The sequence below is a fragment of the Nesoenas mayeri genome, assembly GCF_963082525.1.
Source record: "Nesoenas mayeri genome assembly, chromosome: 2".
Taxonomy (NCBI): Eukaryota; Metazoa; Chordata; class Aves; order Columbiformes; family Columbidae; genus Nesoenas; species Nesoenas mayeri.
Genome location: NC_137543.1, coordinates 55010700 through 55026659, shown reverse-complemented (window position 1 = coordinate 55026659; position 15960 = coordinate 55010700). Strand labels below are relative to the sequence as shown.

General features: G+C 43.9%; 2 protein-coding genes across 4 annotated transcripts in view; both read right to left on the bottom strand.

The window, feature by feature from the left end:
• The window catches only part of TWSG1 (twisted gastrulation BMP signaling modulator 1), a gene marked incomplete at its 3' end in the record, with an annotated part of 20517 nt that extends 10933 nt beyond the window's left edge, over positions 1-9584 (bottom strand). The window contains exons 1-2 of the mRNA XM_080339754.1: positions 9060-9584; positions 1816-1915 (exon numbers count right to left, since the gene is read on the bottom strand). Coding sequence (XP_080195880.1) covers positions 1816-1915; positions 9060-9182 — 223 coding nt within the window. The 5' untranslated portion in view covers positions 9183-9584. The remainder of the gene's footprint in view (positions 1-1815; positions 1916-9059) is intronic.
• Positions 9585-13681: 4097 nt separating this feature from the next.
• ANKRD12 (ankyrin repeat domain 12) overlaps positions 13682-15960 on the bottom strand; it is a 63225-nt gene continuing 60946 nt past the window's right edge. For all 3 annotated transcript variants that reach the window (XM_080340295.1, XM_080340296.1, XM_080340297.1), the window contains 2 exons: positions 15285-15380; positions 13682-14963 (listed from right to left, as the gene is read on the bottom strand). In XM_080340295.1, coding sequence (XP_080196421.1) covers positions 14778-14963; positions 15285-15380 — 282 coding nt within the window. In that variant the 3' untranslated portion in view covers positions 13682-14777. The remainder of the gene's footprint in view (positions 14964-15284; positions 15381-15960) is intronic.

The following is a 15960-nucleotide window of genomic DNA, read 5'->3' as shown; positions in this document are numbered from 1 at the left end:
GAGAATATCCCCACAAAACACAGGGCATCAACTGACCGTAAGTAAAATTAATGCTGAAGAGCAGGAGGTAATTCCTGACCTCAGAGCAGAAATGACCCAAAAGACACGAAAATCTATTGGCTTTTACATCAGACTTGATCAGCTTATAAAGAGACTTAAATATCAGCTCAAGTATCAGCAAAGAACCATCTCCAGGAAGCCGGGCACGGCACACGCTCCTCTCTCCTCATCTGAATAAGGCTACAGCAAGGACAACCCTACACAGAAAAGAAGAATTCCTTCTGAATAGGGCCGTATCACAAAACCGGCAAGGTCTGAGGCACCAAGAGAACTGTCTGGAGTTTTAGTTCACTCAGTAGTGGGACACTGAACCTAAAATGTCATTAATCTCTCTCCGAACAGCACCATGAGAAACAGCAGCAGAACAGTGAGCAATCTGCAGATTTAGAGAAAAACGTGTGTGTGGGCTTGACTCTTCCTCTTCACAATCCCATAAGGTGGGTTTTTTGACTCCCTGGAGGAGACTGGCACGCTAAGCCTGGCTTCCTACATCAGATAATGGTTCTGAACTAGGGTAATAACCTATTATCTGATTCCCCACCTCTGACTGAACATGACAACAGCACACTTTAGTATTACATTACAACAATCAAGAAGACATTGGAACTGTAAAGGGGAGGAGGAAAAAAGGAGATAGATACAGATCTAGATCTAGATCTATTTCACTTTTCAAGGAGCCCATTAAAACATTTCAGATCAAACAGGAAAAACAAACTCTAGGGTCTCTTTCTAAATGTATATCCTCCACAGGTGCAGGGGCTGAAAATACTTTATGCCATTGGGAAGACTCACACGTGTGCAGGACGATGCTACTCCACTGCTTACTGGAAGGCAGTAATGCAAAGGGAAGCCAGACAGAACCAAGCAAAACCAGGATGCCAGAAAATGTATTCACATCATGATGGAACAGGAGAAGCAATGGACTGCGCTGAAGAGGAGCATTTTGAAGCTAATCATCTTCACGAATTCACTAAAGACCCAGCCAGCCAGAGACTGAGACACAACAATCAGGACGCATCCCTTTCACGGAAGCCAGGTGGATTCTGGATGGCAGCAGATGGAGACTTACAGCAACCACAGGAGGATTAAGCTTTCAATACCTTTAAAACATGAGACAAAACTAGAATATATCCCCCTTAAGCGAGGTCAGCATTCACTTGCAGAGATCTGGGAACTCTGAACACTACCCATCAGTAGTAATGCTGTTCTTGTTAAGAGTGTAATCTAACCCTACAATGAGAATTTGTATGCCTCTTTCTTCAACAAACAGCTCTTTTTGCAAATACAAGAATCATGAAAATGTTGGGCCATGCACATTTACTACTAGTCCCCAGGATTCAAAATGGAAATCAAACCTAAAGTTGTCACTGTGTGGTATCTGTCAATCCATTTTACAGTTGGAAACCTCCATACAGCATCTAACCCCATGAAGCAGGTGCTGCATAGTTTCCTCAAGATGACAATTCAAAAAGGATTTTATGTTTTAGAGACAAAATTAAGAATTGGTTACGATGACATAAACCAAGCAAAATCTGGACTACCGTCACCCTCCACTCCACAGAGCAGATAGAGCCTTCAGATGTTTGGTTCCCCACAGTAATTTGTTCAGTACACACAGAATGAGCTGCAAGATGTTTAAAGCACAGATTCTCTCCTGATGTTTTACTTCTATTATAAGACTGTGAGCTCAGCGTGTGGCAAGAGGAAGCAATTAAAAAAAAGAAAAAAGACAAATTCAGAGAAATGCAAACTTACCAACACAGTCACAGCACTCATCCCAAAGTGTGCCCAGGCAGAGCATGCACTCCTTACAGCAGGAACAGTTTCCTTCCCCAGGGCGGCACTGACACAGCTCCTGGAAACAACAGAAACTCATTACACTACAGCAACCCCAGATGTAAAACGCTCACATGGCAAAGCAATTCTTCTTCAAGCCGCAACTCAAATTACGGCATTAAAAAAGCTTAGTACACTAATACAGTGAGTAAACGGTAAAACAGTTCCAGCCAAAGAACCGATCTTAGTTTACAAAAGGATTTTTTGCAAGTTGATTTTTGTTTTGTTTTGTTTTTTAAAGGTGAAATTCTGAAGGCAAATCTGAACTCAGCATTTAAAAGAGAAAAAAATCCTATTCATGAGAAGGGTGTGTGCACTTCTATGTATGCCTGAATATACAGGTTCTTTGAATGTTTTCCCCATCACAACAGGAAATTCAAATGATATCTCTTTATATATAAATAGTGCACATACCTTATAATTTACTTTAAAAAGGAAGCTACCATAAGCAGCATGTGCAAACTCAAGAAGAGACATGACATCTACCATCACACCTATTCGTGGATTCTAAAAGAAACTTATTTGGTTAAGTCATCTGACCACAGGATTTTGTGCATCTCTGGACACTTGCTACACATTGCTCTACATCTGCAATATTAGTGACCAGATTATTTTTTTTTCCCCAGGTCCAGCTGACTCATTTTTGCTATTATGAAAACAACCCTCTCCATCCTTCCTCCCTGACTCGACACCCTGGGATACTTCCAACACCTCTAGAAGGTGAAATGGTATGCACACACATTTTTCTTTAACTGTTATTAAGCTAGAAAAATAGAAAAGGCATGGAAGCAAGAAGACAAACCTTTCCCTTCATGTTACCAGAAGGTTTACCGGTCCTGCTGAAGACACTGTACTTGTGAACCTCAAAGCATGGAAAAAGCCTACACAGATGAAGGAAATCTAAAACCAAGGTGGTCTTCTTTCCTCTAGCTCAAATCCATACTAGTAATTCCAGTTCAGCAAAAGACTGTGGCTACATGATGATAATATCTGGGCTTGAATTACACTGTAGTGCAAAACATGGACAGTCAAAGAAGTCATATTTGGTTGTCCTGTCTAAGAATTTGGCTTTGGTGACGTCTGCCTAACTATCACGTTACGCACAACTGGTGAGAAAACAAAATCCCGTTACTGGAAACACTGACCACGGGATCCTTTCCACTCCCAGCTTTACTGGAAGAGCCGCTGGCAAATCTCTGCTACGCACTGGAGCAGGGAGAAGATGATGTCCGTCCTTGCTCTTTGATCCCGTTCTCCAAGGGCAGGGGAGGGACACACCGCGGCGTGGTTGGGAGATGCGCGCAGACAGGAGGGAAGGGCAGGAAGGAAGATGGTTTAGCACCAAATTCTCCTAACCTGGAGTTACTAACCAAGGCTCCATCACAGGTAACCACAGCCAGGTCAGGGACAGCACTCCTTCCAGGCAGACACAAACAGCACCTGCAGCGACTTTTTGTAGCGCCTTAGGAAGAAGCTGAGAGGGCAAAACTCCACTTTTTAAGTAACTCTTTGCCTGCTATTAAGAAGCGTCAGGTAGCGAAGAAAGGAGGCATTTTTACACCAAACATCAGGAGTGCGTTTGCTAGGCAAGGTGCTGAGATGCACCTGACCACGTACGACTCTCCTTCTCTCTCTATTCTGCAACACTGACAACTACAAATGCCCACAGGCTGCTGGGCTGCACAGGGATGAACCTGCTCTTGCCCCAGCTCCCATGGGCCACAGAACACCAAGGAGTGCACAAAAGAGCAAGGAAGGCTTTTTAGAGGGGGAGGCCACAGAGAGGTCCAGCTGGGACATGGCTTAAGACAACAGCAAATGAAGCTGCAAGGCTCCCAGTTCTCAACTAAAACTGAACAAACTCCTAAACCTGCTGCAGACGTGCTACGATGCATTAACGCAGTATCAAATCATCGATTTGTTGTTTTTCCATCCACTGCATGTCAGGTCACAAATCTTCTTGAAGCCAGCAAAGGAAACAAGTTTGCAAACTGCTGCATGTTCTGTGTAATGCTGAGAAATGCTGTTGCCTGCACAGCTCAATGTGAACTGTTTGCCCTGCTGAGTGAGTGAGCGTGAACTCCTGCTCCCCATGTGTTCCTGCAACATGCAGTCTTAATAAGTCCTGAATCTTTATTTACAGAGTGGAAAACTACCAAGATTTTTTAACTTCTTAATCCTCAAAGTTTATTAATGTCACCTATTACTATGCTGTTTCCAAGTCAAAAATGAAAAACAGGCTCGTTAATAAAATATACAATTTTTTTCCACAAGAGGAGACACCACGAACTTAGAAAGATGACTTATGTGAATGAATGACGCATTTCTAAAATATTTATCTTACCGTTTGATAAACAGATTGTGTCAGCCTTGAGAATTAAAAGCCTGAATAAAACAACTTGAAAACCAACCATGAGTAAAGTACTGTTATCTTGGCCACAGTATTAACACATATTAGCATTAAAAATATCCTACATATTTGTTCTTCAACAGTAAAACTGGGCAAACAACTTGACAGTTATTAAAGACATTGCAACACCAACAAGCCAGTATGTGGGAGGAAGTGATTCTCTGTAAACTATTAAATGTAATGTACAAATCAGAGCCAGAAAATTCACCAAATTTAAGTTGTTTCAGTTTTATAGATTGTATTGTGTAAGTCTAAGAGTATTCTCACTGACTGAAATGTAACCGTAAATTATACATTTGCAACAAAATTTAAAAGTTCTGCTTAGGTTTGATATGCATAAGCACTAACTTGGGATAGCACCATTATACCTACCAGTATTTTAACAACCTTATTTTTATAAGGAGGGCTTATGAGTGGTGTATTTTATAATTTTATTTTCTATTTTTACTTCTATTTTTTTTCCCCTGACTTGGAAAGGGAGGAGGGAAGGAAGAGCAACTTAATTAGCCCTCTGCAGAGTTCTCCAGCTCCCTCCTTCTCAGAGTTTGACTGTCTCTTCAGGGCAATAACTGTATGTTTTTCCATGTATGTGTTTGCACATACGTGGTTTCCTTAACCACTCTTGAGTCCTTCTGCCTGACTCATCCACACTGGATATTTGTACAGGATATATCTTTCTAAAAGAATGCTTACATGAGACGTGGGTGAAGCAAGGCAGAATGAGAAGCGTTCCTTGTTGATAGCTGGGGGTGGTGAGGCGTCAGTGGAAGAAAATATTACTCATAAGTGAACTTGGCAACTTCCCAAGCTGAAGTACTGAAGGTGCATTGGAGAATGTATTTTGCTAGGCAAAAAATAAGCCTCTCAGTCTAAAAATACAGCATTAATAGGAAGCAGGCAGGTTCATAAAATAAAGATAGTTCTGCTACAGTGTGCAAATAAAGATTTTTACAAGCTATTTAATATCTGCATTCTTTCAAAGCTTTTTTGAAACGACATAGACTATTTTCTCAGTGCAGTGAGAAACAGGACCTGAAGGCACTGGCAACATCTTCACAAACTGGAAGCGGGAGCAAAAGAAAAAGAGCTAATGTTTTTTCCTTGAACAGTTTAATAACAGAAAATCTCCTGGAAGCAAACCAGCCAGAACTGTGTTGTTAATCCAACTGCGTTACGTACTACATACACACTGAAATTAATTTTTAGATGTCTAGGGCCCTGAAATCAAGGAGTGGTATTTATTTCATACCACCGGGCTAAAAAGTCTTGGAAATCCTTTCAAGCTGACAAGTTTGTACACCAGATTAACAAGGAGGTGAAGACAAAGATGAAGAGAGATTTTAATCAGAACGATAGCGCACCAGCCAAGTTGACTGCAGGGATGTAGCGTTCGGGAGATAAAACTCTGTATTCTCCAGAAAACAAGTCCTCTTCAGGGGGACCTGAAATCCAAGCCTGAACCACAGCACTCTTTGGTTCCTATGCACAGCAGCAGTTTCCAGAGCTGTTGGAGATGACACAGCAAAGCTCAGCCCCCAGCACAGCATGGACACACCAGCCAAGCCTGATCCTGCAGGTAGCTCTGCACCGTCAGAGACAGCCTGGGACTCGCCTCAAACCCATCTGCTATGAACAATGGTGGGAACGTCCCATCCCAGAGGTTTCTGCCTTCAAGGATTTCCTCCATGTTGCTGGGACACAATATATGCCTCTGCTCCGCCCAGCGAGCGTAACCGGCCTTCTCATCTCCTCCACACATGGAAACATCAAAACAACCCGTGCATCCAAGCCAACAACAGATGTGCTCGAATAAACGCTGCAATATGCACGGTGTGTGCAACCAGGGCTCGGGGGCCTACCTGCAAAGCAAGGTCAGAGTCGGTTCTTGATTTCAGTGCCCCAAACCCAGAGATGTGGGAAGGAGCGGCCTCCAAAGGCTTCAAGGGAACTGATTTTGTGGTTCCACTCTGCCTACACTCCTAAGTCTTATCCACAATGCCTTCAACAACTATAGGAAGCCTCAAAGGGGTTTTTGCGGAGGCTAAGGTTATGCAGAGAGATGTCTCAAACTATTCTCTTACGGGGTTTTGCTTACAGAAAAATAAGGAGTACAAGGGCATCCATGCAGCCAGAGCCTCAAGATGTAAAAGGAAAGTCGAATGCATGCGAGTTGTTGATCTTACGCTCTCTCTGTTGTGGATCTAACAAAATAAATATTTATGTAGGGACCACCCTTACGCAGAATAGCTCCTAAGGAGTTGCAGTAATGACTGTACTGAGTCCTAGCCATGCTGGCAAAAATATTTATGTTAACTGTATGCTTTTTGAGAGGGTTCTTTTGTCTCATTATGTCTCTATATAGGCAGCCTCACTTTCTGCACGCAGATGACAAACATTCACATTCTGTTTGCCCCCTCAGTTGTCTCCAAGTGACATTATCTTGGTTTCAAGCCATGGATTTTGCTGAACCAGAACAGTTTTAAAAACAGGTGAGGAAAAAGGATCATGAGACAGTCAAGCAAAATCACAAAACACAGCATTTTAAGTTCAGATTTTTTCAGAATAGTTTAGAGAGGCAAAAGAAAAAATACATGGATATATTCTACTTGTATGCCTACCAAAGAAATAAGCAGCACTTCATACAGCAGTGCAGCACTTCTGACACAACAGTGCTGAAGATTAATTAAAAAAAAAAAAAAGCCAAGAAGAAAGATGACAATTGCTTTAAGTGAAAGCCTTAGCAGTATTCATATCCACAATCAGACTAGTCTGACCTGATCTGTTCTTCTACGAAGAATGAATACTGACTGGTATGTCAGGCCTGTTCGCAGGAAGGGAGCAGGCAGAGGGTGGAAAGGAGGGACTTCAGTAGCAGTAACTCCACTTCTCCTGGGCTGTACTCTATTCAGACTAGCTCATAAAAACAAAGTTTAAATGCTGGGTGCCTCAAGTCCGACTCAATAAAAGTGATGACCTGGGAAAGAGACGTCTGCGCTTTCAGGGATGGTGGACTCCATCAGCAGGAAAAAAGACAATACATCTCTCCTGTTTTCCCCTTCATCCGGATCAACAGCTTTCCCCCAAATTAACAAATTTATACAACTGCACTTGCTATTCAAACACCTCATACATCCATCCTACTTTTTAAAGGTTTCAAGCCTAGGTGTGATTTGAAAAAGCGCAACAGAAGGAACTTGGAAGCGCATCAGTTTGTCACAGTGCACAATGCCCAACACACCAGCAAAACCGCTGTTTTCTTTGAAAAGGTAAAAGTCAAAACCAACTTTCTTGCTTCTGTATTTAAAAGCTCTATAGATCATGGTAGGGCTAGGAGAAGCAGCAATTTTTGTTTCTAAGCAACAGCAGTGCAGAAGCCAGAGAGAAGAGTTCAGCTTACAGTCAGTCTTCATTCCACAGGGTGGATTTGTGAATCTGGAAAGGATTTTTATTTGTATACCAGACAAATTTTATATGGAAGTCAATGAAATGAAGTAAACGTGGAAATGCTTCATGCCACTTCTGCATCACTTTTCAGGCTGTGAGTAAGCACGCCAGCACATTACTGGCATATGACAATTGTGCTTTTTGCTTCTGCATTTCCAATCGACAAAGAGGTAGTAAGAAACAATTTATTTTAATAAATCTGCAACTGACCACATGCAGGTTCCTTTTTTCAATATGGGGTCAATAAATAAACACTTGGTAGTTACCAGAAGTGCTTGCAATTTTACTAGAAAAGGCCCTTTTGTTCTACTGCACACCTCTTAACTCCTGCTATGAGAAGAGCAACCTGGTCTGAGTCTGTTTCCTTCACTGCAGACAGACACACAATGAGTCAAAAGCAGCATCTGGATTTGAGTTTAACATCCATCATGTACCAGCTCAACTCAGAAGTATTTGGTTTGTGGGGTTTGGGGGTTGGTTGTAGCAATGTGGGGCTTTTTGTTTGTTTGGGTTTTGTTTGTTTGTTTATTGTTTTGTTTGGGGGTTTGTGGCTTGTTTTGTTTGTGTGTGTGTGTGGTATTTTGGTGTGGTTTTGGTTTTGTTTTGTTTTTTTCAGGTAAATCCGCATGCTTTCAGAGCTTTCTCATTACCATCAGCAGCCATAGGACTCTCCTGATCAAAAATCTTTTCGCAATACACCTCAGGACTCCAGCACAAGTTACACCCCTACTCAAGTTCTCTCATGTGAGCTTTTAGGCATGTTTTCACCAGCCATACAAAGCTTGTACTACAGGGAGCATCAGGCATCAACTACTGACCCTCTGCATGGGCCAGGAGAGTTGAGAGTGAGCACAGATTGCAAGTAAAGGGGAAAGTTTCAGACAGCTGTGGGAGCATTGTAAGCACATTTGAACTGCTTATATTGGAGATACCTATAAAGAACAACTGTGGCCTACATGAAGCTTTCTAATAAATGTCTGTTTTAAATTGCCGCTTGTTCGTAATTTCACTAATAAAGAAGAAAGAGACTGAAAACTAACAGCGTGGCTGGTAGTGGCTTCTAACAATAACCCAGCAAGCATAAGCCTTGATTTGAAAAGGCTTCCATTAAAAGAAAAAAAAATAAAAGCCCACATAAACATATAAAGCAGTTGTTAATCTGCATTTCCATGTGCAGGAGACCATAATTAACTTCTTTAAAAAAAACCCCACTATTTAACATCAAATACCGTTTGCTTGTATCACTGGATCTTTTTCAAGGCACAGGTCAGAAATGCTTAAAAACAAATAAAGGGAACACAGCTCGTACCTGTATCAGGCATTTACTGACATCGCTAGCACAGAGAGCCTTATTGCAGCCTGTTGATGACTGGATCCACAGCAGGAACAGGAGGAGAGCGACTGTGGGCGCCGCGATGTACTGTGACCTCATGTTTCCTCCAGGTGAGCAATTTTCACAAGTACTTCAACCAACACTGAAATAAAAAAACAGCAACTGAAAAGCCTATTGGAAAAAAAAGTTAAATCCCACTCCTATTCCCTTTTGCAGGTCCTTCAAAAAAAGAGTCTCATCATTTGGGAAAGAAAAATAAAAGAGTCAAATTGCAGTGCTTACCAATAAATCCAGCCCCTCCTCCACCAAACTTAGTTATTTGAAGCTTTCCGCTCTTGCACCTTTGGATTAGAACAGCAATAAACTAAAGGTGGATGATCTCTAGTTTGCAGTCTCAAATACAATACCATATAAAAAGTGACAATACAAAAAATGCCTTAGAAAATCCACCAATGAAGACATAATTCTGCAAATGCACAAAGCAGACAGATCGGTTTTGTGTGTAATACCTCCCCAGGCTAAAGGTACACACAGGTGTCTAGGACCAAAGATCCACAGCAGCCTTTTTAAAACAAGTGTAAGGTAAGTTGCCATGTCATCTTTAATGTTGACAGTTGTTTTCACATTGACAGATGTCACACAGGCTTTCAATTCAATCACAGTTAATTTTTCTAAAGAAAAAAAGCACCGGAGACTTTGAACAACATAACTTTGAAGAGCCTTGCAAGTGTCTGCAGTCAACAAGAGAGGAGCAGCTGCTACTTCAAACAGACAGAAGAACTGGGTTTGTTCAAAGCATTCCACCTTTCTCCCTTTGTGAGACCCAGCTTCTCGGTAGGTGGTATTTGTTACAAATACAGCGTGACAGTGACGCGACAGCGAGCTCCTACTTGCACTTACCATGTCAACCCAGAGGACCCCATTGCACTAGGCACTGTACCAATATATAATAAAAGGCAGCCCATGTTTGGGCAAGCTTAGAGTGAGCCTGTATTGTTCTCATAAGAGGGGGAAAAAATGCTAATGGAGCACTGGATTTCTTTCTGTATCCAGAAATGTTTTTCTGCTTCATGAACCAAAAAACCCAACGCTCCCAACGAACAATATACAGACATTAAAAAGTAGAAAGACAAGACAATGTGCAAATAAGGCACGACTGGGACATTTAAAATCTGTGCCAGATTAGTCTTTCTTAAAATGATTATTAAATACCTCTGAATCCCTCTGCGTTGGGCGCACCACCGTCAGTACCCACGCAGGACTGGGAGGGTCCCCCTCGCACCACCCGAGGGCACGTGTGGAGCACACGGGCGCCTTCCCCTCACAAGGCGGTCCCCATCACTTATTGTCCCCACGAACCACAGCAAATAAAAGTTCCCCTCCCACTAGAAACGGTGCAAACCCAAACCCACGGGGCGCTGCACGATGCTTCGGCTGGATGGGCGATCCGGGCGTGTTTGGACACCGCAGCGCAGCGCTCCGACAGCGGGCTGTTGTGTAAAAGGCTCCCGAGGAGCGGAGCCGGAGCGACGCCGCTTCCCCCGGAGCACGACCCCTGCTCTCCCCCAATCCTCCTCCTCCCGCTCCTGCAGCCGCCCCAGCGGCACCGGTTCCCCCCAGCCCCGCTCGGCATCGCGGGGCGGAGAAGACCCCAAAAGCCCGTCCGGCCGATCAACCCGCGATCGGCTCCCTCTCCCCGCCGCCTCCCGGGAGGCCCCAAAGATGGCACTGCCAGGAGTCCGGGAGGCCGGTGACAGGGAGCGCACCCCCCTGCCCAAGCGGCCCGGGGCAGGCGGGGCCCCGCACGGCCGAAAGCCGCCCCTCCCGGCGGTGGGGGTTCGGCCTCCTCCTCCGGCGGGCAGCGGGGCGGCTGCGCCGAGCCGCACCGAAACTTTCCTGCCACAAAGAAGCAGCCGCGGCCCCGCCGCCGCCTCCTCTCCCCGGCCACCGGCTCCATCCCGCCGGCGCCGCCGCCCGCACCTCTCCCTCCGCGCCCCTACCCCCGCCCCGCCGGACTGGCTCACCGGGCTGTGCCGCGGGCCGGGCACCCCCCGCTCCGCCGGCGGCTCTCGCTGCTCCGGAGGAGGCGGCGGCGGCAGCAGAACCGCGCGCCTCGGCCCGCTGCTCCCCCCTCGGCCGCAGGCAGCGCGGAGGCGGCGGCGCGGCCTCGCACCGCCCCGCCTCGGGGCACCGTCAGGCGCCAGGACCCTCCCCCCGCCGCCGGCAGCGAGTCCCGGGACCCTCCGCCCCGGCGGGCGGCGGCTGCGCGGAGCGGGGCGGTGGGAGAGTGGAGGCTGGAGCCGAGGGCTGGGAGCTTCGTGCTCCGCTCTGCCGGGAGGGACGGGAGCGCAGGGGCAAGGCGGAGGAACCTGCCTCCGCAGGGGCTGCCAGGCGGCCGGCGGGAGGGCGCTTCTTCCGGCGGGAGCGGCTCAACGTCCCCTTGCCCACCCGGCTGCGAGCGGGGCAGAACGCCGCGGTTGTGCGGGGAGCGAAGTCAGCCCGGGGGAGCTGCGGAGGGGGCACAGAGCGCGGGGTTTCACCCCGCTGCTGCGGGACGGGAGGGCGCCCGGGGAAGCCCGCGCACCGGAGGCTGCGGGCAAGGCGTGAGAAGGAAGAGAGAACGCGGGGAAAGCCGCATCCAGCGGGGTTCGCGGCTGGAGGGGCCCCGGTGCGGCGGTGCGGGAGAGCGCCAGCCCGGCGGTGCCCGAGCAGGTGTCCGGAGGAAGAGGCGGTGGCGGAGGGGCTGGGGACGGGCAGGAGCAGCCTCTGATGGGGACGGGACCCCGGGCTTTGCAACAGCCTTGCTCAGGCTCTCAAAGACATCGCTGTGTGGGTGGTTCGTCCTCCTGCGTGCCAAGCTCCAAGGGGCCAAGGTAACGAGTTTGGTCCCTAGAAGAAAAATACGGGAGGAACCCGGCGAGGGAACTAGAAAGCCAGAGTAGCCCTCGGGCTTCCCAGGAGACAGCCAGAGCCTGGCGAGGGAAATACGGCCTTCTCTCCAGCAAAGGCATTGCTGGACGTGCACTCATCCCTCCTCACCTCCCAGGTCGCACCGCGTTGTTGAGAGAAATACACAGCAGGGTGTCATCCCACAGCCTGGACTTGGGAAAACAAAACAAACCCAAACAAAACAAAACAAAACAAAAAAAAACCCCACAACCAACCAAAACCAACGAACCATGACTGGAACAAACGCTGGATACAAATCAGAGAAGCCAGGAGATCATTGTTAAAGACACTAAAACATTTGGACAGTCCCCTTTCTTCAAGCAACTTCAGCAGTTGCAACTGGAAAAACAATCTGTTTCACAGACTCTGATAATAGGAAATCGTCTATTGTAAAGAAAACACAAGCTAAACCTAAGAAACATCTGGAGGTTGGACTAGATGATCTTTCGAGGTCCTTTTCAATCCTTAAATTTCTGTGATTCAGATCTCCTTGTAAGATAGGATACTGCCAAAATATTTTCGATTTCATCACGAAAATGTTTCTGCTGATACTCCCAGAGGATGAAATTTCTGTTTCTCTTACAGTAAACACACTCGCGCCCCCCTCCTGCCAGCCCAGCAGGGCTGTTCCTGCCATGAGGGTGCAGAACCCCCAGCACCCCGGTGTGTCACAGCCGCCGCTCTGGTGGAGCCCGGCGGCCTCGCTCGGAGCGCGCACTGAGGTGCCACTGACCAGCCACACCGCGTCCCAGCTCTAACTCTGCACCATTGTCTCCTCCGGCCCAAGTATTTTTGTCACCCCCTTTTTGCCTGGCACAGCCAACACTCCTGCAATGCAGTCTGCCTTTTCGTTATTAAATACTCTCAACTATCTGTATCTCATACTTAGACTCTCACACTTCCACATATGTATGTTACTTTTTATTACTTTAAGTGTCTGATGGAAGTTATACCCACTTCCTAGTTGTTAATATCTTGCAGCTTCATGCATTTTTTTCCCCTTGTCTTTTAAAGCAGGTAATACAGATATCTGTATTATTTTGAAATTTTACAGCTACTTTCAGAAGACTATTTTACTCTGAAAATAATATTACAGCTGCATTTTCCTCAGTACAACTCCAATACTGAGTGATGTCAGCAAGATATTCCTATATAAAAGCATGAACAACTTCTTCCACAGGTACCTAACAAATTAAAAGTGGAAAAAAAGTTACAGGGCAGGAACTACGTTATTAATTGGTTTGGGTTTACTCTTATGGGCATTCATACAAGCGTAAGGAATAAGTACTCTGGAGTAGTTCACCTAGTAATTAAAATCAGTCCAAATGAAGTACTTTAAACACCTTTTCCGGGTTACCAGGTCTCCTGCCCAAGCCCCATTTCTTTCAGAAGTAATTTCACAGACATCTGATCCCAAGGCTTCTGAATAATTTATGGACTAGAGAGTAACAAATCTTTTTCATGAACATCTGTAACCTCCTACTGATAAATAATTGACTGTTTGCTCATTAACAGGACGAAGAATAAAAAAGCATTAGGTTTCACAACATGGGAATGTTTTTTTAGTTTTTCATTGAGCGTCCTTACAAATGTCAGGAACGCTAAGATTTGATATAGCAAGTGTTACAATATTAAGAAATTCCAACAAATAACATGACCAATAAAATTTATTAAACATTGTATTTACAAGTATTTACATATCCTTCCATAGATTAATATTAAAATAGACACTGTACAATTTAAGAATTTTCATTCAAAGGCATTTTGTTGGAAAAAATAGGCTCTATTATGAGACCACCATATAAGAGCAAAAGGTTTTTTTTGTTTTACACAAAAATATTTTCAGTATAGTAAGTCATAGGTATGGCATTACAACAGCAGACTAATATGAAGTATGATTTTGTAAATATTACAATTGCTTAGGTATCAGTTATTGAAGTAAAGGAGTTAAGAGTTCGGTGAAGCATGCAATACAGTTCAGTTTCAATCCTTTTACAGTTATGTTGATGAGACAAGCAGCTAAATCAAACACATGCCATACGAAAAAGAACTGCCAACCAGGAACACACTACACTTAATAAAAACTACAACTTTGGTCCAAGAAAACATTAGACAAAAAACAGTTTTACGGTTAAAATATCTATTTTATACAGGTTTGAACATTAATTACAAGACTATTTACATTTGCACAATATGTATAAAATAAATTATTTTAAAATGAAGACAATATTACATCTTTTTCCAAAAAGAAAACTGTACAGTAATTTACAAAATATAATAAGATTAATAGAATATTTTCCTCCAAGTCTTACATTTTCTTCCACAGGCTTTTTCATAGGTTTTCTGTGGGAGTTCAACTGTTACTGAAGTTTCATAATACAAAGCTCTGTAGCAGATTTTAAGTATCATTTGTTTTTTGGTGGCTGTTTTAATTGTTAACAGCTTCCAGCGCTGTTAACTCACCACGTTTTCTCATCTTTTTCAGCAATAAGCTCTAAAGCTATAGGCAATTTTTAAATACAGATAATGGCATTTACTGGGAAACCAACTTTAAAATGAGCATCCATCTTCTGTGTTTGAACAAGAACCCATGCCACACTTCTCTGAAGGAACACCTGAATTATTGAGAAAGGTAGTATTCCACAGAACTAAGTGCTCTGTCTGAAAAGAAAAGTACTTTTGTGTATCACTGCACCTCAGTCTCTAGTTGTCCAAGGGAAAGCGTGAGCTGGAAGATGCTAGTTGTCATATTGGTGTCAGTTCAAAGTCATCATTAACATCAACAAGAGGAACGTAAAACTCCTGAATTTCATAAATGCTGATGGATTTGTATGTAGCAGGATCCAGTTCTTGTAGTTTCAGCTGCCACTCCAGTCTCTGTACCGCATTTAAAGCTGCTGCTTCATGCTGCTGCCTCATCAAAAGGCACGTCTATTTTAAAATTAAGAAAAAGTTCATCAGTATTTGAAAAAAATATCGCAACAAGTTTGAAAAGAGTAAAAATATCTATGGGCCACTCGTAGTAAGTAATATCCTCCAGTATGTATTCAGAAATTTGCAGATTATTCCATTGAACTATACAGCAACAAAGGTTAGGTTTTTATACTGCTAGACCCTCCTTTGTGTTGCACTTAAAACTGCTACAACAACCTATGGTATTGCATACAAATCTACTATTTTTTCATCTGTTTATTAATCTCATCTCTGTAGTGACATTAGAGGTTTATTAAGTGGAAGGACAAAGAAGTATACCTTTAATTTGTCAAACTTATCATCAACGTCCTGTAACCACGACATAAATTGTCTTGCATTAAATCGATCCCTCACTGATGTTTTGCTGTCATCAGCCTGTAATTAAAAAAAAATATATTAAAATTGTAAGTTATTTGATGATTCAGTCTTAAACATACTTTAAAACAGAAAATCTACTTTGTAGGACCTTCATAAAGAATGCCACAGATGGAAAAATAAACTGAGTCAAAGTATGAAGATATATACTGAGCATGTATGTTGACCACCACTGTCACTGTGAGCCAGCTGCTCACTAAAAAGGGCTATTTTCAGATTCTCTCAAGCTATTTACTGTACCCAGTTTTTGAAATATAGAGTAGGAGGCTTAAAGGTTTATGCCTTAAAGTCTTGATGAGTACAAGGCAGATCCTGCCACAAAATTGCTCTCTCTTTGTTGTCTTTAAAGTTCAGTAACAAATTAAATGAATATTCCTTCAGGAAAAGCCAAAAAAAAATAATTAAGGAAAACTTAAGTAGCTGCACAAGTATTCAAAAGCAAAAATTAAAACAAAACAAAACACAAACTATCAAAATCCAGATTAAAAAAAGCAAGCAGACATGTTTTAATGCCCTGCTCAATGAAAGAATTACTTTCTAATAAAAAACACCAACTATTTAATAAGAATCTGGAATGTCA